The sequence below is a fragment of the Polypterus senegalus genome, chromosome 1 (genome assembly GCF_016835505.1).
Source record: "Polypterus senegalus isolate Bchr_013 chromosome 1, ASM1683550v1, whole genome shotgun sequence".
NCBI lineage: Eukaryota > Metazoa > Chordata > Cladistia > Polypteriformes > Polypteridae > Polypterus > Polypterus senegalus.
This window is the reverse complement of record NC_053154.1, coordinates 326,996,989-327,019,570: the sequence shown is the minus strand read 5'-3', so window position 1 is coordinate 327,019,570 and position 22,582 is coordinate 326,996,989. Positions and strand designations below refer to the sequence as shown.

The 22,582-nt window shown below is 38.5% G+C and overlaps 1 protein-coding gene across 1 annotated transcript in view; it reads right to left on the bottom strand.

Annotated features, from left to right (window-relative positions):
* Positions 1–18,172, bottom strand: part of vps26a (VPS26, retromer complex component A) — a 38,977-nt gene extending 20,805 nt beyond the window's left edge. Inside the window, exons 1-2 of the mRNA XM_039737651.1 lie at positions 18,047–18,172; positions 5,282–5,431 (exon numbers count right to left, since the gene is read on the bottom strand). Coding sequence (XP_039593585.1) covers positions 5,282–5,431; positions 18,047–18,049 — 153 coding nt within the window. The 5' untranslated portion in view covers positions 18,050–18,172. The remainder of the gene's footprint in view (positions 1–5,281; positions 5,432–18,046) is intronic.
* Between the last annotated feature and the right edge of the window lie 4,410 nt (positions 18,173–22,582).

Sequence of the window (22,582 nt, the reverse complement as noted above, 5' to 3'; positions counted from 1 at the left end):
GGTGACACTGGTATTTAGCATGTGTTTAATGAGGAAGCCAACTGAGGACCTGTACTACAGACTCTGATGTACTTATTCTCTCATTCAGTTTTGCATCTGGGCCTTCCACACCTTTTTCTATATGAACACAAGAGATTTGACAAATGAGAGGATGCCATTCAGTCCAACAAGAATATTTCTTTAGCTAACAGCTATGCTGTCTGCATATCACATCCACTTTGCCCTCATCTATCAACACAGTTGTTACCACCTTTGTATGAATTTTTCATTTTCTTGGAAATTAGTTGCATAGGAAGAACTTCATTTTGGAAAACATTGTTTAAGATAGCTGTTTTGTTTTGGCAGCAATTTCTGAACTCCAAAATCCAAATAAAAGAGTGCAAGCTAAGGAAAGATCATTTAATTACTTTACTGAAAAGAATAACATGTTTCAGCTGTGCTAGTACATTACAAAGGTTTTTAATAACCAATTAGCATTTAAACATTACTAATTATGGATAAGCTAAAATGGGGATAATGTAGTCATATGTAAATAATTATAAATCAGTTCTTTCAAGCAATAATAGCCATTTGCACCATTAGTAATGTCTTGCCTATTTCTTTACATAAGTTTAACGGTACCCCGATATAAAAAAGCATCAATTTCTTTTGAAAACGTAGAATTTTGTTTGTGATTCCAAACCTTTGACCACTACTGTATGTGTTACAATGAACTTACACATCCTTTCATTGGTTGTACTAATTTGAATCTGAGTATGAAATTTGTTTTGGATAATTTCAACCAGGGACCTTATAAATACTGGGGATTTCAGCATGGGTTTTAGAAAGAATTAGATATGATGATCAATACATTTCTCTGTAGTACCCAATAAATAAATTATGCATAATCAATACTAACAAAATCATAATCCAAAATTCCACATGAACCAGTTAATATTAAGAGTGTTGAAGAAGCTTTAAAATAACTGAGGTTTTGTTATATAAGACTTTTCAAGTCACTTTGTCAGGTTACTGTGTGAGGTCTATCCGCATTCGGCACTAATTAGCTGATAGATAAAACATAATGGAAAACAAAGCAACAATGAAGTTTATCGTAGGCCTTAAAAAAAGTAAATGTCTTTAGGCTCCTGAATCAAACACAATAAAGTATGCATGTTACATACTGAAAATTACAAAGAAACTGGAACGCCCTCATCTCCTCCAAACAAAAATAAAGAGCAGCTAAAAATAAATTGAAGGAAAAGATTAGCAAACAATTTCAAAAGAACCACCCAAACATTTGACAATTTTAATAGTCTGCAAGATTGATGTTCAGCAGAAACTGAGCATAAAGGATTTATACAACTTTAAGGTTCTTTGCTAAAAATTCATTCACCTAAAATAAAAAGGGGGAACAAAAAAGTGGGGTTATTCTAAAAAGTTAAACAATATACAGTACATTACTGCTTTACAGGCAGACAATGTGGTCTAATGGCTACGGTATTACACTTTAAATCTATGAGTTGCAAGCCCAGTCTCCACCTTTGACACGAGTCAAATTTTGCTTAACATTCTTGTACTTGTACGTAAACAAATGCATTGTATCTCTGTAATAATACAATAGCTTGGAATGACATTCACTGTTGAAAGGTACTATCCACACATAAGTATTTGCCTGAAAGCGGAGGGCACACTCGCAATTGGCTCATACTAGCCAATTTATAGTTGCACACACTTTTTTTTTTGTTTTTAAGATGGAGAACATGAGAGAATGATGAATGGATATTGTGAGAACATGTAAATTCATCACAGAAAGTTCCTGGGCTGGAATTCAAACTCAGCACTCTGGAACTGTGAGGCAGCAGCATTATCCACTCTGCTAATAAAAGGTTGGTGATTTTTTTGCCTTAAATGTTTGTAATCCTCTAATATAATTTTTGCATGTTACTTTTTACAAAGAAATCCTTAGCCTTATTTTTAAAAATCTTTTATATCCAAAAAAAGTTGCATTGTTTAGAGGAACTAACTTATGTGACTAAAATATTCAGGAAAAAAAGAATCTGCACTTTAAGCCTAATATACCGTTTTTTCCACCTCAAATCCAATCCAAATTGTTTCGGCAGTATACCTTGCGACTTGTAGAGGATAGCAAATACTTTTTGATATCTAAAGTACAAAACAGTTAAGTTACTTGCTCAGGAGTAATGCAAACTTATGGGAAAAAAGACATTATGAGCTTCCCAGTAGGAAATTTCCTGTGAACACCCAAGTGGGGAAAATTCAAACATAACTGATGTCCAAATTCACCCAGCTGCAACATAACTGTAACTCCTAAATGTATACATGAGTATATACATACACTCTACAAATGGCATGTAGCAGTCAAGTTGTATTTAGAATAATGGCGTTGCCACTTAGGGTGTTTGAATTGCTTTTATTTTCATATACAAAAAGAAAAAAAAAACATTACAGCTTAACTTTTAATTTTTTTGTGTGAAACATTCCAACCATAAATGCTTGCAAAGAGAAAAAGGTGAGAGGTTGAGATGTCATAAATATGTCAATGTGATAAATAAAAATAACCCAGCCACAGCATTAGAGTTCAGACTTGAGGCATGAATCTTGTGAATTTTAAAGTTCAGCGCACAAGCTTATAATGAAACACAGTTTGTCTAAATAGGACAGACAAATACAAAATGTGAATTATAAGATACAAAAGGCAAGCAGATCATAATTAATTTAAAAGTGTAACCTTCTACAGACACAGAAATGTACTGGCAGTTTTCACATGAAACTTAATCTTGCAGCACCAGGAATGTACTAAAAGAGACAGGCTGCAAGCTCTGGCCTTCAAACTGGGAGTGTTAAGTGTGAATTTCTTTTGCCAATTTTCAAGTGTAACTTGTGCCAGTAAGACTAAGGGGACTCAATAGCCCAATATGGCTAATTTCAAATGAAAAATGGGCACGTGTTGGAGTAAACATTGCCCTGTGCTTATTCACGTATTAATTCGGCTCAACAGTTATTCACTAATTTTAACTTTTATTTTCAATTTTGGCATTAACAGCTCCTCTTAAGCATCTCAAGACAATAATTTCATTAAATCTATGACGCTGTTAACAGCTCATGCCTTTATGGAATCTCCATAAACAACAATATCTACTGTGAACTTAACCGGAAACCATTTCTGGCATAATTGCATTTTTCCCACAATACAAGCCCACACAGATCTAATCATGTTGCCTTTATAAATTAGTAAGCAAGGACATATCAGTGCAAAGTTGACTTATTTTTCACTGGAGTAATGTAATCAAAAACTGTGACATTAAGAAAGTGTTCAAAGAGAACTAAGTTTCAGTTACGAGAATGCTCTTACTTTGTCATTTTGGAAGTCCTTATAATGTATACAGAGGGTGAAAACTAATGGTCCCACAATTCAATGACCCTTAAAAATATTTTGAGATCATTATTAAAAATAACCAGACTTCTTTCTAAAAAATGCAAAGCAAAGGAAATGAATGTAGTTAACAGTACAAATCTGTGCCAATTCAAATAAATCTACTTCACCTTCTACCTTTGAGATTGTAGAACACCCAGGGTGGGGAGAGTTCAGTCAAAAGTTCTGGGTCATCATACAATAACTCTGCCTGTTATAAAGGATCATGGGCACCAGTGTGTTTATTTTCTTTGGGAATACTATTAACTAAAGTTTTGTTTTCCTTTTCTTCACTCTTAATTAGCTATAATAACTCATTCTTATGTTAACATAACTTTTGCTATGTTTAACCATTGATATTGGTGTTTACAAGTGTGAATTTCATAAGGGTTAGTACTAAACTATTATTTTATTATGGTTGTAAATGTAAGCACTCGCTGCCTTTACTCAGAGAATTCCCCAATACAAGGAAAGAATTAATATTCTCAAACCAGGCGAGATGTATCAACCTGCTATGACAGATAGGGGGCACTATCGTCCTCTTGACCCATCACTTCAGTCGCCAGACACCAGGTAAAAGTCCAAATATTGATTTTATTATTAACTAGCAATATACCCACGCTTCGCAGCGGAGAAGTAGTATGTTAAAGAAGTAATGAAAAAGAAAAGGAAACTTTTTGAAAATAACGTAACATGATTGTCAATGTAATTGTATATATGTAATATATGCATATTGTATATATATACCCTTTGGGGTGCGAGCAGCTGTTGCTGGGGGTGCCAGAATCCAGCGAGGAAGAAAAATGAAAAACATTATTTGTACAAAATCTTGATTTATCTATCCATTCCTAAATAATTAAATGGGCAGGCTATTTATTATCAATGCAATGCGCTGCTTGTTAAAACAGATGACTCCCGCTCTTACGTGCACTTATTGCTGCATGGGTATTATGAAGTATCATATCTGTTCAAGTTCTATTTAAATTTTAAATATAAGTAATTTTTATTTAGTCGACAGAAATATCTTTGGTAGGAATGCAAGTTAAATTTAGTCATCATTGCATAAATTTTTCTTCACCATAGAAATTTAAAGACTAAATTCAACTTACATTCCTTCCAAATATATTTGTCAACTAAATAGAACCTACTTATATCCAAATAGAACTTGAAAAGATATATCTTTTCGAATCTGATCGCACATTTTAGATTGACTTGACGTGCACCACATCGAGCCCGCCTGCTATTGTGCTCTCGCCTGCCTGCCTCAATAAGTCACCGTCGCTTCGCTCTTACTTTTTTACCGTTCATTTAATCATGGCTAGTCACAAAAAAATTAGAAAATGGAAGGAGGATTACACTGAGTATGGCTTTACCAAAACAATTATTGATGGCGAATAAAGTATCCATTATTCATAAAGCTTCAATTGGTGATCTGTTTTTCTGTGTTAACCTCATATTTTTTCATACTTCTTCTCAAACCAAGGGGGTGCGAAATCAGGATCGTCCGTCACAGGGGGTGCGAGTATAAAATGAGTAAGGAAGCACCGATATATATGTATGTGTGTGTGTATATATATTTGAAATAGTTTTACTGTCAAATAATGCAATTCGCCCTAATTCGGGGCTCATCAGGCGTACACACTCACTGCACCGATAACCATATTAACCTCTAACCTTAACTTCTGTCCTATAACTGTTGGTCTAGGCTGGCGTAGACCTGCGGTGACATTTAATAGTTGGATATTACTGAACCTAGTCCAAAATACAATCTATTACAAAGTTAGACTTTAATCCTGTAGTTCTGGAAGAATGTCTTTGTTGATTTATACAATTGAATATATAAATAAAAAATGCATTTCAACAAACCTTTCCAGAAACAGACTCGCCATCATAGAAAAGGAAGTGTTTCTCTACTTTGCCATCTTCAGTTTTTATTTCTGCCGTTTTTCTTGTGTCAGCATCATTGAGAACAATATCAATTTCACACACTGGACCAAAAAACCCTCCAAGGAAACTCTGAAAACAGAATTAAACAAACAAGCACATTAATGAAAAGCATAAAAGCCGTTCAGCTAAATCAGATACCATCAGAGAATGATAGAATACAATATAATACAGAATTTTCATGAAATCTGGTTTAAATAGTATGTCATTGCTTCCTTCCATCTGTTTTCTTACACTACTCATTCAGTTCAGGATTGCAGAGAGCTGGTGGCTATCTCAGGCACATATGACACAAGGGGTAAAAGACTCTGGATAGGGCACCATTCAAACAAACACACTCACCTATGTGGGCCAATTTATAGTCACCAATTAACCTAAAATGTACATTTTTGGGATGTGGGAGGGGAATGTGGGATCTGAACCCGAGCGGTGTTTTGTTATTGGACTTCTGTGCTTGTCATGCATTGACCATAACGAACACCATGTTCAAGCATAGGGGTGTTCAAATGTGCACTTGGCACCAGAACACCCTAAACCTCAGTTCGATGATCGACTTTGTGGTCGTGATGAGAGGGGCGGAGCTGTCAACTGATCACCACCTGGTGGTGAGTTGGCTTCAATGGTGGGGGAGGATGCCGGTCAGGCCTGGTAGGCACAAACGTGTTGTAAGGGTCTGCTGGGAATGTCTGGCAGAGTCTCTGTCAGAAGTAGCTTCAACTCCCACCTCCGGCAGAGACTTCGACCACGTCCCGAGGGAGGTGGGGGACATTGAGTCCGAATGGGCCATGTTCCATGCCTCTATTCCGGCTGACCTAAGCTGTGGCCGTAAGGTGGTCAGTGCCTGTTGTGGCAGCAATCCCTGAACCTGTTGGTGGACACCGGCGGTGAGGGATGTCGTCAAGTTGAAGAAGGAGTCCTACAGGACTCTTTTGTCCTGTGGGACTCTGGAGGCAGCTGATAGGTACCGGCAGGCCAAGCGGAATGCAGCTTCGATGGTTGCCGAGGCAAAAACTCGGGCGTGGGAGGAGTTTGGGGAGGCCATGGAGAACGACTTTCGGACGGCTTCGAGGAGATTCTGGTCCACCATCCAGAATCTCAGGAAGGGGAAGCAGTGCAGTGTCAACACCGTATATGGCGGGGATGGTGCGCTGCTAACCTCGCCTCGGGGCGTTGTGGGTCGGTGGGGGGAGTACTTTGAAGACCTCCTCAATACCATTAACATGCCTTTCAATGAGGAAGCAGAGCCTGGGGATTCGGAGGTGGGCTCCCCCATCTCTGGGACTAAAGTCACCGAGGTGGTCAAAAAACTCCTTGGTGGCAGGGCCCCGGGGGTGGATGAGATATGTCCAGAGTTCCTCAAGGCTCTGGATGTTGTAGGACTGTCTTGGTTGACATGCCTCTGCAACATCGCATGGACTGGGGTGGTGGTCCCCCTGTTTATTAAGGGGGACCAGAGGGTGTGTTCCAACTACAAAGGGATCACACTCCTCAGCCCCCCTGGAAAAGTCTATTCAGGGATCCTGGAGAGAAGGGTCCGTCAGATAGTCAAACCTCGGATTTAGGAGGAACAGTGTGGTTTTTGTCAAGGTCGTGGAACAGTGGGCCAGCTCTACACCCTTAGCAGGGTCCTGGAGGGTGCATGGGAGTTTGCCCAACCAGTCTATATGTGTTTTATGGACTTGGAAAAGGCGTTCGACCATGTCCCTCAGGGAATCTTGTGGGGGGTACTCCGAGAGTATGGGGTACCGGACCCCCTGATAAGGGCCGTTCGGTCCCTGTACGATCAATGTCAGAGCTTGGTCCGCATTGCCGGCAGTAAGTCAAACCCATTTTCAGTGACAGTTACAGAGGCTACAGTATTTCTAGGCATAGCCAGGGTGTTGAGGGGGTCCAGTTTGGTGGACTCAGGATTGGGTCACTGCTTTTTGCAGATTATGTTGTCTTGTTTGCTTCATCAGGCCGTGATCTTCAGTTCTCTCTAGATTGGTTCACAGCCGAGTGTAAAGTGGCTGGGATGGGAATCAGCACCTCCAAATCCAAAACCATGGTACTCAGCCGGAAAAGGGTGGAGTGCCCCCTCAGGGTTGGGGGAGAGATCCTGCCCCAAGTGGAGGAGTTCAAGTATCTCAGGGTCTTGTTCACGAGTGAGGGAAGAATGGAGCGTGAGATCGACAGGCAGATCGGTGCAGCGCCCGCAGTGATGCGGGCTCTGCATCGGTCTGTAGTGGTGAAAAAGGAGCTGAGCCGCAAGGCAAAGCTCTCAATTTACCGGTCGATCTACGTTCCTACCCTCACCTATGGTCATGAGCTGTGGGTAGTGACCGAAAGAACGAGACTGCAAATACAAGCGGCTGAAATGAGTTTCCTCCGCCGGTGTCTGGGCTTTCCCTTAAAGATAGGGTGAGAAGCTCAGTCATCCGGGAGGGGCTCAGAGTAGAGCCACTGCTCCTCCACATCGAGAAGAGTCGGATGAGGTGGCTCGGGCATCTGATCAGGATGCCTCCTAGACGCCTCCCTGGTGAGGTGTTCCGGGCATGTCTAACACTACTTAATTTTTGAAAAACTATGCACTAGTCAAAAAACATCCAAACAAATGACATATAGTGCTACTCACATACTAATCACTCCAGGCAAAACTAGCAAAAAGTCTTAATACTATTACAGATAAAATGAATGATACCTCAAACACACAAAAACAGCAAAATAATGTTGTTTAAGCACTATGCTAGAATGAAATGCCTGACTTGTATCCATCCATTTTCAAAACCAACTTAACTCATGGTGATCTGAAGCCTATCATCAGAAGTTCTACATTAGACTAAACTGGTCAGAACCTGGTGTTTCCTTAAAATCCAAAACCTTTACACAAGGTGTCAGGTAGTTGAGGTTTTTTGAAAAGGTTTTGTTATACACACCTACCACATCGCTTACTGTCCACATTTATTCAACTATAATTTTTATATTTAAAATTGACCTTCAGTTTATGGCATAAATACTCATGGACAGTGCCAATAATTTGATTTCTGTAAACTATAGTTAAAGTCTTCCCTACTGAATAAATAATTAGGTATGAATATGCAACACATCAAAGCACGTAAATATAAATTTGAACTGAAAAAGTGCTGAGGTCTTACCACACTCTAAATCCTTCTCCTTATGATAAGGATTTACAAGTCATAGTGGACTTGACAATATTAACTGCCAAACAGTGTTCAGAAGCCATTAAGACTAACAGAATGTCAGGTTATATAGCGTCTTGATGTGTGAAGTACAAGTCACAGGAGTTTCTGCTCAAGCTTTATAACACACTGGTGAGGCCTCATCTGAATACGGTGTGCAGTTTGGGTGTCCAGACTACAAAAAGGACATAGCAGTGCTGGAAAAAGTCCAGAGAGGAGAAGAGCATAATACATACATAGTAGCAGTCTGTTGATCATAGCAAGAAAGATTGTAGTGACCTGCATTATTTTAATAGTTTTCAATATGCAAATATGTTTTACAATAAAAGTTCATTCCCTTCATAGTAACACCCATTTACCTCCTTTGCATTATGATTATCCCAGGAAAAATGAGCCAAAAATGTCAAATTTTCAACAAGAAAAAATGTTATTACGTGCAACAGAAACATGCAAGTATCAAAATGTCTACATAAATACAGTAAAAAAAAAAAAAAAAAGGTACATTTAGTGTCCACTGCTGTACTGATGCAGATTTAGTACACAACCTTTATGTGATATGTTTTGAGACACCTACCAATGTGCAGCCCATTGTTGAAACTAGTGCAGTAGATTTCCTTGCACACGTTTCTTATATTTTTTTTGTTAACTGTATATGAGAGGGCAGAATGTCAGCACCTGGCTTGCACTATCGATGTGCCCCTTGCGTTACTGCAGGCTACCACAGTACAAGGCTTAGTGACTTCCACAAACATTGAGTTGCTACATTGTGAACAATGCATACAGGGCTAATGTCTTTCTCGTCTTTGTACTCAATCATGATTATTTTGCCTTTTAATCACGAAGCTACTGTCACACCATGCAGAAGCTTCACTAGACATATCACGGATGTTCAGCCATACAGTGCCTTATCATGCATCAGTTTCGCGTCAACATCTGATGACCAATTCACATCGTCATCACTATTGCTCAATTCAAACAAGTCTGTTCTAAAACCACCTTTATGGCTTTTTGTTTGCCATTGTTTTTTCAGTTGAAGGGTCCATCCCACTCATGAATATTGAGGAGTTACTTTAGAATGGCAAAATGCATAGAAATATTCATAATTTTTTACAGCATGATGTTATTTCACCAACTACATGGCAGCAGAATACTGTCCTAATTGTTCTTCAAGCTTAAAAAGAAGATCATGTCACCTGAAGTCTGACTCGTGGTTAACTGTAATTGCACAGAATTCCGAGCCCGAGACAAACTCAGGGTTTAACACCAAAAAGGTTAAGAATATAATTTACTTGCACAGTTGGGAAATTAAAACTCAAAAAAAAAAATAACTTTGAAATAAAAAGGTTGGTACTGACTGGCAGGGTCTGAAAGAAAGTATCAGTGTCTCCCTATAACATAACGCTCTATGCATTATTTTTTTCCATATAGCTACATGTTTGAAGTCTAAGATTTTTTAAAATCAGTTTTAGTGTGTGGCTTTAAAATGCAATATGCTGCAACTGTTTGTTACACAAGAATCTAATCCTTATATCAAATGTGATCGGTAAACTCAAAAGCAACAGAAAATTCCTATGAAAAGTTCAAAGGCTAGCCAACAAAATAAACCTATAAAGCCAAACTATCTTAAAAATGAAATACATATGTTCTATGAAAAAAGTCTGAATGTCAATAGCCTGCTGCTCAATCTCTACCGTCCATAAATAATCCACATTAATTTATTTTCAGCTTGGTTGAAAGGTATGTAATTTATTTTTTACGCCATGAAAAGCTTACTATTATCTCTCTATTATAAAAGAAAATCTTGAGACAAGACAAGTCTATTGCCAAGAGATTTTTTCAAGTTGGTAGACGGGTTCCTGCCCTCCTCTCAACCATTTCCGGTTAACGTCCCACACCCATGGTCCGCTCACCTCTCATTGGTGTGAATGCTTTTGTCAGACACAGTTCCTGTGCTCTCAACTCTTAGAAATTTTTACGTTTTCCTCACTTTAAGTTCCCAATAAAAGAAGACTTATTATGTCCAAATCTTATTGAAGAATTTCATCCCGAAGGGATATCAACAGAAGAAATGAGTACATGGGCAATCATAGCACAGAGAAACAATGAAGTCAAATGAATTAACGCAAAATTGACGATCAGTTAAATGGCAAATTGGCTAAATGTGTATCAATAGACTATGCTGAAACGGTGGTGATCGTGCGGAAGATGAAAACATCAACTTACAATATCCCATAGAATATCTACAACCGTTAGCGCTGTCTGGTCTTCCACCGCCTGAATTACTGTTGAAAGAAAGATGTATCATAATGTTATTGTGTAATTTATGTATGACTGATGGGCTATGCAATAGGACAAGATTAGTTGTATTTAAAATTGGTCAAACAATTCCAACATGTAAAATTTTAACAGGCGACAAGAAAGGTAATGTAGTACATCTTCCGCAGATAACATTAGACACCAAAGGAGATCTTGATATGCCATTCGTATTAAAATATTTACAGTTTCCTGTTAGAATAGCTTTTGCTATGACAATTAACAAATCACAGGAACAAACATTTGAAAAAGTCGGTTTATTTATTAGAGAGAAAGAAACGATATTCACTCACAAGCAAGTATACATTGTGTTGTCACAATGCAAGTCCAAACACGGAATCAAAATTCAATGCGATATTGATGAAAAATTAATTCCAAATATTGTTTTTACCGAAGTTTTACAGTAAAACTAAGTTTTAATTTGCGTGTTAATTTCAAAGCCAAACAGAATGAAAACGTATACCACAACGAATACCTCTTAACGCAACATGAAACAATTTTCTTTCAATTTATTATGTTTCACTATTTTTTACTATGGTTAATTACTCGCCATAATGTAAAAGAGTTAGTTCTATTATGCATGTGTAACAACCTTTTTAAATTGTACATCTGCTTCCTCATACGCGAGCAGCACAGCTGTGAAACGGCTAGCGCATAGCACCCACCCGGGGGTTAGCAAGCAAAATGAGCAGGGGGAACAGCCCCCTAGTTGTTAGTAAAGTTAAATACAAAATGTTTATTTTATTTATAAAGCGCCTTCCACAGTTGAAGGAAGGGGTACGAAATAGTTAAAAATGTATTAAGAGGATTGTAGAAAAGGGTAACAAGGCAGTTTATACAAAATGTTTAGCAAACAGATAAGTTTTTAAGTTTACATTTAAAAACTGACTTCTCTGAACTTTAAAAGAAGTACATTGCACTGGAAATGAAACACAGAAGGCTACAGCACCCATAGTACTCTTCCTAGTCCTAGAAATGGTAAGCAGAGGATCAACTACAGAAGATCACAGCTGATAGGCAGAAAATATAAGCACAGAAGATCAGAGAGATAACATGAAGCCTGGTAATTTGTAAAGATATGAGAAGTACTGTATAGTGAATGCAAGATTCACTTGGGAATGAATTTGCTCCCTCAATGTTGGTGTTTACATCCCAGAACTTGACGTAAGTGGGAACCCTAGCATTAGAGTTCTGAACATACTGCAGTTTGTTGAGAACAGACTTTAAAAGAACATACACTAAAGCATTACAGCAGTCCAGCCTAGATGCAATAAACACATGGGCTAAACATTCTGCATCTCTCATGGTCAAAGATGGTCAAAATTGGGCTAAATTCCTTTGATGATAAAAGGACATTTTCACCAATTTATTGACGTATGAAACAAATGACAGAGAAGAATCAAATGTAACTCTCTCAATCTACCTGAAGCCTGTACAAAGTTTCCATCAACTCTTCTTCTACTTCTTTCGGCTGCTCCTGTTAGGGGTTGCCACAGTGGATCATCTTGTCCGCATATTGATTTGGCAAAATTTTACACCGGATGCCCTTCCTAACGTAGACCCCCATTTGTCCGGGCTTGGGACCAGCACAAAGAAACACAAAGATTCCATCAACTATTAATGTAAAAATATCCATCATGTTCAACCAAGACTCGTTTGCAATCAAAATAAATAAGAAAAAAAAGTTTTCTGCCATAACTTGACATCAGGAAATAAGTTTAAGAGGTGGAAAGAATGTGCTTCATTATGAGACTTTGGAAAGATTAGGATGCATAATTGTGACAATGTGTTTCTAGGCTAGACAACAGTGACAGAAGCTTAACGTGGAACAAACACAAAATATGCATCGGTGAAAAGCAACACACACATTCATGAAACAGATGACCTCAGAAATATGGGAGCCAGCAGGCAATCGGAGGTGCTTATTTGCTTCCAATTTTTTTATCGACTTCCACAAAATTGAGTCTGCAAGTACAAACCTGCACAAACACTTTATTTTCATATTGCTTAAAAATCAGGTACTACTATGTACATGTGATAATACTACTACCACTAATACATGGGTGTACAAGAATTGAACAGTGAATTTACACAGCACCATCTACAGACACATTATAGAATTGCTAATGGAAGAGAAGGATTTTTAAGTTAGCACTACTGTACACCTATTTTCATGACAACAAATAACAAAAAATGTTATTTCACTACTATAAACCACTAGCAGTGAAGTAACTCTAAATCTTAAAAGTTGTATACCATTTAAGGAAGGTGAAAGAATACAAATAAAAATTAAGGACAAAAACCTAAAAATCACCATAATAGCAATAGTGGATCAGCACTTAAAGAGCATGGTGCCTTAAAAATCATTATCTTCTTACATAATATGCTAAAGGCCCGGTCCGTTTGTCTGTCCAGGATTTTAAATCACCAGTAGCTCGCAAACCGTTTCACCCACTGACCTGAAATTTATAACACATATACTACATGACGTCTACTATCCACTTTCGCGGTGATGATTGACCTCCAAGGCTTTTCCTCTTTTTATTTTTATTTTATGTTATTGTATAATCAACTCTCAGCAGCAGCCAGCAGTGCAGCGCATGCGTACAGGCGCAGTTCTCATCCCTACCACCTTCGCCATCACTTCCCCTACCTCTTCATATTTTAAATCATTTTTTAGGCAGATTGAAGACTTAAGTGTCAGCTTAAGTAAAAAAATTAAAGAAAAGTTACGAAGTAACTGCAACACAAACACCAACGTAATAAGTTTTAACGCAAAAAGATACCGACGAAAGAAGAGGGCCGCTAGGGTGTAGAAAAGAGAAGCTGCTCAGGAAGCAGTAAGCACATCAACCTCTGAGCAAACGAATGCCAAACGTACAGAGAAAGAGGATGAAAACTAGGAATGCTTGAAAACTAGGAATGCTTAAGTCAAGTGTATTCACTACATGTTATCATGCAGTGCACTGTTACTGGTACTCTATAATGTAATAAGCTGTTCCCTTAGCACTCCAGGTATAACAAAAAAAAACAAATGCATCAATGTTAGATTAACTTTCAAGTGGCCCAGTGTGAACTGCTGTATTGTGTGAATGTACCAACATCTATGTGTTGGCTTCTGACTTGCACTTGGCATTTAAAATGTATTTAATTTAATGCTAAATGTGGAAGAGCTCAATATATATTGAAAATGTAACGTTAATGAACATGACACTTTCATACACTCTAAATCCACAGTAGCAGCAGGTCCTGTCAGCATGAAGTTAAAGGCAGGAACCAGCTCAAGACAGGACACCAAACACAGGTTAAAACACTCATTGTTGGTGACGTGGGAAGAAAACCCACATAAACATCAAGGAATCTGTGCAAATTCCAACAACTATACTGAGGCAGCAGAACTAAACATTGCACCATGTGGTCTGTAGTTTTATTTATTAAACTCAAATATGATATAAATGTTGACACAAACTTTTTGGCGTAACAAGCACACATAAAAAACTTGGGTAGCACCACTAGCATAACAAGTGAGCAGCTGAAGGCGAAGTGACCAGGGTACACAAAATGCAGGCTGTATGCATACACAATGGCTCAAACGTTACATAATACCTTTTAATTGTCAATGCCATTTGAGGTTCCTTTATTTAAGGGAGTTCTTTCAATATTTCCAAGGTGTGGACTTGGTGTTTAAGCACATTGCTGTATTATACAGTAAGTAAAATATGGTTATTTAGACTATCATCCTTCTCTTCTTTGAGTATCTATTTTCTAACCAAATTATCTACTTCAGTATAGATGGGGATCCAGTGCCTTTTCCAGAGACCTCGGCAAAGTTGTTTTTCTCACTCCTTTCCATGAAAAGCTACATAACCAAAAGATGCACTGACAAGCTCTCTCCTAAGATCATGATGCAACCAGCATGTGATGCAAATCTAAATCTTACAATAGTAAATGACAGTGATCTAACAGAGAGAGTCTCCAATAAACAAGATTGTAATAGCATGTTGTCAGAAAAGCTTTAATGAGTTTGTCCAAGAAAATTACCTTGGAATTCACTAATTTAACAGTACAGCTATAATAATGTGTGAATTTTTATTTTTAGTGTTGATTTTAAGCAATATGTTTCAGATACTGCAGAAAATATGACAGGAGAATACATTTAGTAAATGTACATGGCAAGATAAATCAGTTAGTCCATGATATCATTCTATGCTGAAGACTTGGATGCCCAAGTTCTCCACAATACAACTAACACCGCCCAAAAGTCAATCAGGAAAATATTTGTATGTATTTTGAACAGCACCATAAAGAAACCATTAGAATAGGAAACACCGTGTGTGCCCAAGGAGGCAACTTGCTAAGCTTGTCTTCCTTGAGCTTCACGGAATTTTTGTCCTTCAATATCTCTTCAGGTAGTGACCTTCACTTATATAAAGTGGCAGCCCCACTTCTCTAAGTGAGTCCCTCTCGCCATTTAACAGAAAAAAGGATATGGTCCTTAAGAATAGCAACTCACTACAGTATTATTACTGATAAATACAGGCAAATATAAAAATATTGGTTGGCTAGTTTTCCTTTTTTTCTATAGCTTAACCAAATTTCAATCAAATCAGTCAAAGTGTTTTTGAAAATTTGGGGTAATTAGCTGTTCTACTGATTTTTTTTTAACACCTAATATGGATTTATCTAAATGTCCTTTCTTAGTGGTTCCCTCAGCATTCCTCCCCTTTGATTCTGGGGTTCATCAGGGGTGTGTTATTGTTTCTACTCTGTTCAATGCTTGCATGGACTGGGTGTTGGGCAGAGCCGTGGGGTCCAGTGGCTGTGGAGCATCTGTCGGTGAAGAAATATTCACTGATCTTGACTTTGCTGACGATGCAATGGGGGATCTGATTGGGGCTCTCGAGAAACTGAATGAGGAGTATGAGTGTCTGAGCTTGCAAGTGTCCTGGATAAAAACCAAGATCCAGGCCTTTAATGACCTCTTGGGCACTGCCATCGGCAGCATGCCTGTCTACGGAGAGAATGTCTACCTCATCGAGAGGTTTACTTACCTTGGCAGCATTATTCATGTCTTTGGTGACAGATAGCAGATGGATTGGGAGAGCATGGGGTCAAGAGGTTGCTGGAAAGGCTTGTGTTGCTCTCTCAATATCTTTGCAAGTCTTTAGAGTCCTGGTGCATCCGGTTTTGCTATATACTTGCAAGACATGGACACTATCCAGTGACCCAAGACAAAGACTGCACTCCTTCAGTGAATCCCTGGATACCAATGGTTAGACTTTGTGTTGCATGAACACAATGTTCACCAAGTCCTGAATAAGGCACATTACCTGCATTGTGAGGGAACATCAGTTACGGCACTATGGCCATGTGGTGCAATTCCCTGAAGGTGTCCCAGCTTGCAGGATCCTCACTGCTGAGGACCCAAGCAACTGGACCAGGCCAAGGGGGTACCCACGTAATACCTAGCAGCAGCAGATAGACAGCCATTTGTGGAGAGTAAGACTGGTCACATGTCTGCCTGGGGGGTTGTCAACCAAGATCCTGAGGTGTTTCGTTGTGTAGGAGGTGTGGCTGCGCACTGTACCAGTGCATGCTCCCCAAGCTGACCTGACCATAGCAGTTACATGCTGCCCTAGATGTTCCATTCTGGCAAGTTTCTGCTTTTCAACTAAACAGGAAATACTGTTTTTGCTGACGAGTGAGTGAGTCAGTCAGTCATCTTTGCATTTTATACTTATAGGGATTACAGAAAATGGGACGACATTGTTCACTTAAATAAAGGAAGTACTTTGAATAAAAAGAGATGAATGGCTTTTTTCTTTTTGTTCTGGTATCAAATAGGTATTGAATATTATGAAATTTCACTGGTATTGATAACAAATACTAAAATTTTGGTTTTGTGTCATCCCTAGTATGCATATTGTGGTGTGTATTTATGTGTCTGTTACTATTCTATTACTGTCATTATTCTGAGGATATATGCAAGTAACCATTTTGTTGTACTATCTACACATGACAATAATCTTGAACAAACAAAACAGTCCTGGCTAGGGAGCCACGTTACAGCCACCCTTGCAGACCCACCCACCCAGTCAATCAGACTGCACCAGCTTTCAGTTGCAATTCACACACATCTTTGAGTTGTGGAAGGTAAACCTACAGAGGCTCACAACCAGTACCTAGGCCAGTAAATACTCCACATAAACAGTACCTAGGCCAGGACTTGACCTGGGGACTCAGAATTTGTGTGGCAATGGTGCCATCTTATACTTTACACTAAAAAAAATATATATTTTATTTAATACAAACCTAATCTCTGGTAACGTTGTAGTACAATTGTTTAATAACTCAATGCAAATCCAAAATTATATAACTTGTCCAGACATATTTAAAGAGATGATGGGGTTTCCAGTTCTCAGAAACTAAACACAGCTGAGCAGTTAACGATTACTTAACATATGCTATACCACCTGCCTTGATTGATGTAACCAGCTTCAAGGGTCTGTGCCGAGAGACCCCAAATGGGCATAAACTGCCACGTTACCACCACTGGCCAAGCCCCAACCAAACACTCGTTTGTGGGCGATTGCACGGTTTGTGCAAGTGATAATCTTCCTGATCCCGACACATCATGTCAAGGTTACAGTGCAGTCCGGCAGGCCGACGCACAAGGTTCAGAGGTCTAGAAAGTTGCCGAAACCTCAGTGACACAAACAGCCTGTTCGCCCTAGTGCCAACAGACGAGCCTGGAGTGGCGGACCCGCCCTTCTCACTCTCCTTGTCTCACCAGCCATGGAATTTTATATTATGCCACAGCAAACTAAAAACAAAGTTGTGCAAGAATAGGATCACAGAGCACATCGCGGAATCACTTCTGTAAAGTCACCCGTATCATGCTCGGAGATGGCCCTGCACTCAGTGATTGGCCCTACGTATTCCTTGAAAGTGACCAGATGCCGTTATGTTTCTGACTATTTAGAAAAGGAAGCCACAACCAGCTGACACAACCCACCACTCGGTCACTTCTACAAATCAAGCTGCAGGTCTCTGATCAGGCCTCCTGCAATTTCACGTCGCCAAAACTCTGTCGGAGTAAAAAAAATAAAATGGGTGCATCCATCAGAACGTCAAAAAATAAACTCCAACGAGTAGCCGCCTATTCCAGCACCTGTACAAAAAACAAACTACTCACCATCGCAGCCAACTCCGCACCGTATGTCTCTTAACTCTGATCTCCTTCACACAGGCTGCCGAAGTCCGGCGGCTTAGGTCATGTGATCCACAAGCCGCCGAACTCACCCCGCCCGCGTGACAGGGAGAGGGCGCGCGAGCACGCTTGGCGTCACGTGTGCGCATGAGCGCGAAACCAGCGCAGGAGCCAGTTGTTGGTGCCACGTGACTACACGAGTTTTTAAAGAACACCACCTACGCGCTGAAGTGGAGTCAGTGTTGGTCGAAATGATTAGAAAGCTAAAACCTTGGGATAAAATGAAAATTGCGAATAAAAGCAATGTGGTGAATAAGTGCAAACCTTAGGTAAGGTTACATTTTTATTAAATCTTGTCCAATTTGGATGTCATGAATAAAATGACCTGTGAACCTAGTTTGGCCCTGAGATGTGGACAAGATTTGGCCTCTTCATGAAGAACCTTTCACTGACAGCTGCTTAATATGATTTTAGTATTTAAGGTCACTTATTTAGGTAGTTCAGTGGTAACAGCAACTAATGTATATCTCCAGAATCCAACATTCATGTACTAACTGTAACTGCTGTACATCTCTAGAATCCAATATTCTACTGGTCCAAACACTATCACTGTAGAGTCTGCACATTCTCCTTGATTCACTTGTACTCAAAATATTAATCCAGTAAATGTTTATCCAATACTCAAATAAATGCATGGTTGCAAGATAAAAACTCAAATGTTATGGGTTTGTTAAACTTTCTGAATTGCAAGCTTTATTTAATACTGTATGTTGCCCTGACACAATAATAATAGGGTTACTTGAGGGTTGCGTTAACGTGCATCTGCAAAGGAAAAAAAATGTTAAAGGTTATTTCTACACTGAAAAGAAAAGAAGGGGGAAAACACAATGTTTCAACTGTACAATCTTTATCAGGAAAACACAGGTAATTTTTAAAGGATGGAAAGAAGGTAACTAAGCCAGGACAGATGAAAGGCGAGAGTAGGTGAGAAAATATTGCCATTAGAGAATGGGAGAGATTAAAAAGATTGTCACTGAGACATGGAAAAATGTGTGTCCCCAGTGTGAGAATGAGTTTATCTACGTTTGGTTTTCTTTGAAAAGACTCTTTGAAGCCCTGTGAAAGAACACAGAGACATCAGTGTGGCTATGATCAAGGGATATGAAGTGATCTATAATAGGCTTTATAAAGGCTTTAAATTAAATGACTCAAACATGCTCCATGAAACAGTCTGCTAGTGGTCTCCCTGCTTTACCTATATAGATAGCTGAACACTTCCTAGAAGAAATACAGTAAATAAGATTTTTAGACTGGCACGAGGTTTATTGTCTAATGTTGAATTTACTAGAGGGACCAGACATGTTGGTGACATGTTTGCAAGTGACACAGCGGCTCTGGTTACTGCTCAAAGCGCCCGCTGGAGAAAGCGTCTCTCCTTTGTGATGTGAGCAGTTGTTGAGAGGTTTGCATAGGTTATTCTGTCGACAAATGGAGGCCAAAGGAGATTTAGGGGAAAAAAGAGCCTTTTTTGGTGACCCGTGGGTAAGAAGAGAGAGTGTTAGGGTGGAGCTGGAGAAACCAGTTGTTTTTCATTATTGGGGTTCCTCTTAGAGTGGATATTACAAGGTCTACTGAAGTGTTTGATTGAGGGCCCTGTCCACTATATGAGAAGGGTATCCTCCATCAATGTAGAAACTCCTTCTTCTGAGTGCATCATTGCAGAATTCCACCTCATCACTGCAGAGGAGACAGAGTCTAAGAAACTGTGAAATAGGTTGAGAGTTTTTAGTATGTCAGAGATGGAAGGAGCTGTAGAAAAGGTAACTGTGGGAGTCAGTTAGCTTGTAATAGACAGAGGTTTGGCCTTACTTATTCTATGTTAATTAATGTTGACTTATGTTTATTTTTTATTGTGTCTTCTATTTTTCTATTCATTTTGTAAAGCACTTTGAGCTACATTTTTTTGTATGAATATGTGCTATATAAATAAATGTTGATTGATTGATTGATTGATTCTCAAGTCCTAGAAAGCTGATAGAAAGACTAATATCTAAAGCGTTGTGGCAGAAATATCAACTATACAAGGTGAGACACAAAAATAACCAAATTGGTAAGAAAAAAATATATTGATGAATTACAGCATTCTAAACATTGTCACCTTCTATATACTCCCCCTCCTGATCCATACATATCTTCCATTGATTGAAACAGTGCTGGACGTTTTCTTGCTTGAGGCTCTTCAACAGGGTTGCTGTTTTTTTCTTCATTTCATCCATTGAAGAAAAATGTGTTACCTTCTGGTCACTTTTGATTTTCGGGAACAAATAAAAAATCACAGGGTGCTAATTTGGGCAAATAGGGAGGATGATCGAGAACAGGAATGTTTTTGTCAGTGCAAAACAGCTTTATGGAAAAACAGAAAATTTGTGAGAAATTTGATGTTGATTCGCTATTCGGTTTTTTTCACCTGACATTATCGTAGCAACTTGTGTAGCAATTGTTGTGCAAATACTGACTGGGCAATTCACAGGATATACCTAGCCAGTTGGCAGTTTGATAGGGCATGTAGTAGGGGATATAGTTCTATGATTCACATCCGACCAACCTCCAGACGCTTTTCCAGGAAACCACCAAGCCCAGTCCAGTAATTTTTATGTCTCACCTCGTAAACCTATAAAGCTCCAACACAATTGTCGATATACTGTATCATTTGTACAGGTCTAGTACAAAGCCTAAATGGGAAGAAAAGAAACTCTGCTCTACCTAACTGACATAGGTGTTGACATAGCCAGGTCCCATTCTAGTACCCATTGCAACCATATTGACCTGGCAAAAAAAAAAGTTATCAAAAGAGAAGTCATTGAGGCTAAGAACCAGTTCTGCCAGTCTGATGAGGGTGTTCATGTTAGGATCATGGACTCAGTGCTGGATTAACCATATAAGCAAAGTAAGCACATGCTTAGGGCATCAAGGGTAAAGGGGGCATCACAAAAATTTTTAATGGCCGAATTTATCACATAAATTATCAAATTAATTCAATTTATAACCATTTTCAAAATTTACTGAAAAATGAATAATGCCTCCCTGTAGCTCCCTATGCCTTCACAATTTGTAGATGTCACCTTACACAGTGTGTTCTACATACTGGTGCCATCTGTGATGGGGAATTCCTGTTACATGGTGATTCCCTTAAATGCCATGTTATGTCAAAATATTGTGAAAATAATTTTGAATCAAAACAATATGTCTTTATATTTTTAAAAAATAGGTAATAGTTGATTAAAAATTATTATCACGTAATTGTTGTGTTTCATGAATTATCTGTTATTTAACTTAAAATAAATTTCTAGTGCATAGAGAGTGTTATTTTCTGTTTTAAGCAAAAACAAAAAATCGTCCCAGTTTAAGGAAAAAAATATTCTGGTAAGTCTATTTAATTCTATTCTTGGATATTTTTTAATTCATTTACATTATGTAAAAGTGAAAATCATACAGCTGATTACTATTGGATAAAATTGTTTATAAATTTTTAATAATAAAGATTTATTAACAAATTTTTCACAAAATATTCTTCAAATCTTGTACTAAGAATATGTGTAAATAGATTTGCTAAATTGACACAAACGCCATAAATAGCCAACATAAACAATTTGGGTTCTTACTGCTAATTATTAAGTACACAATAATTAAAAATATTTTTAAATGTAAAGCAAAAGCTAATTCACCTTATTCACTGAAGTGTTTTGGACCTACTTAATTTTAATAGAAGTTGATATAACTTACTGCGGTGGGCTGGCGTCCTGCCCGTGGTTTGTTTCCTACCTTTATGTCCGTGTTGGCTGGGATTGGCTCCAGCAGACCCCCGTGACCCTGTAGTTAGGATATAGCAGGTTGGATAATGGATGGATGGATGATATAACTCAAGAAGCTTGTTGCAGACTGTTGCATTATTTTTTTTGTTTTTTTTTTGTTTACCTGAAACATTGTTAGAGCGTGGTTTTTCTCCATGCTTTCTAATTTTCCTTTAACATCCCCAAAAATGTTTATTGCATGAATATTAAACACTAGATTCACTTTCTGAAAGTGTCATTATGTGCATGAATGTGCACAGCCCTGGACGAGTATTCTCTGGAAAGTTAGGCTGTTAATTTATTGTTTACACCCGGTACTGATTTGATAGGGTCCCTTTCTTGGAATAATAATATTTGAAAACGGAAGAGATTTTTCTGTATTTTATGCAGGTTTTGATCATCAAAAATACTACATGCTCCATATCTCTCAGGTATCCTCCCAGATTCCATAAAGTTTAAGTTGATGGGTGACTCTTAAATAGCCTGCCATGAGTGTGAGGGTGTAAAAATGCTCTTCTATGGATGAATGTTCCACTCAGGATTCCTCCAGTCTCATGTGCAGAGCTAAAATAAGTAGGTTTGTAAAATGAATTAATATTTTTGATCTTAAACCCAGAACACAGATGATTCTCTTCTTTTTATCTACTAATTCCATCATAAAGGTGCAAAA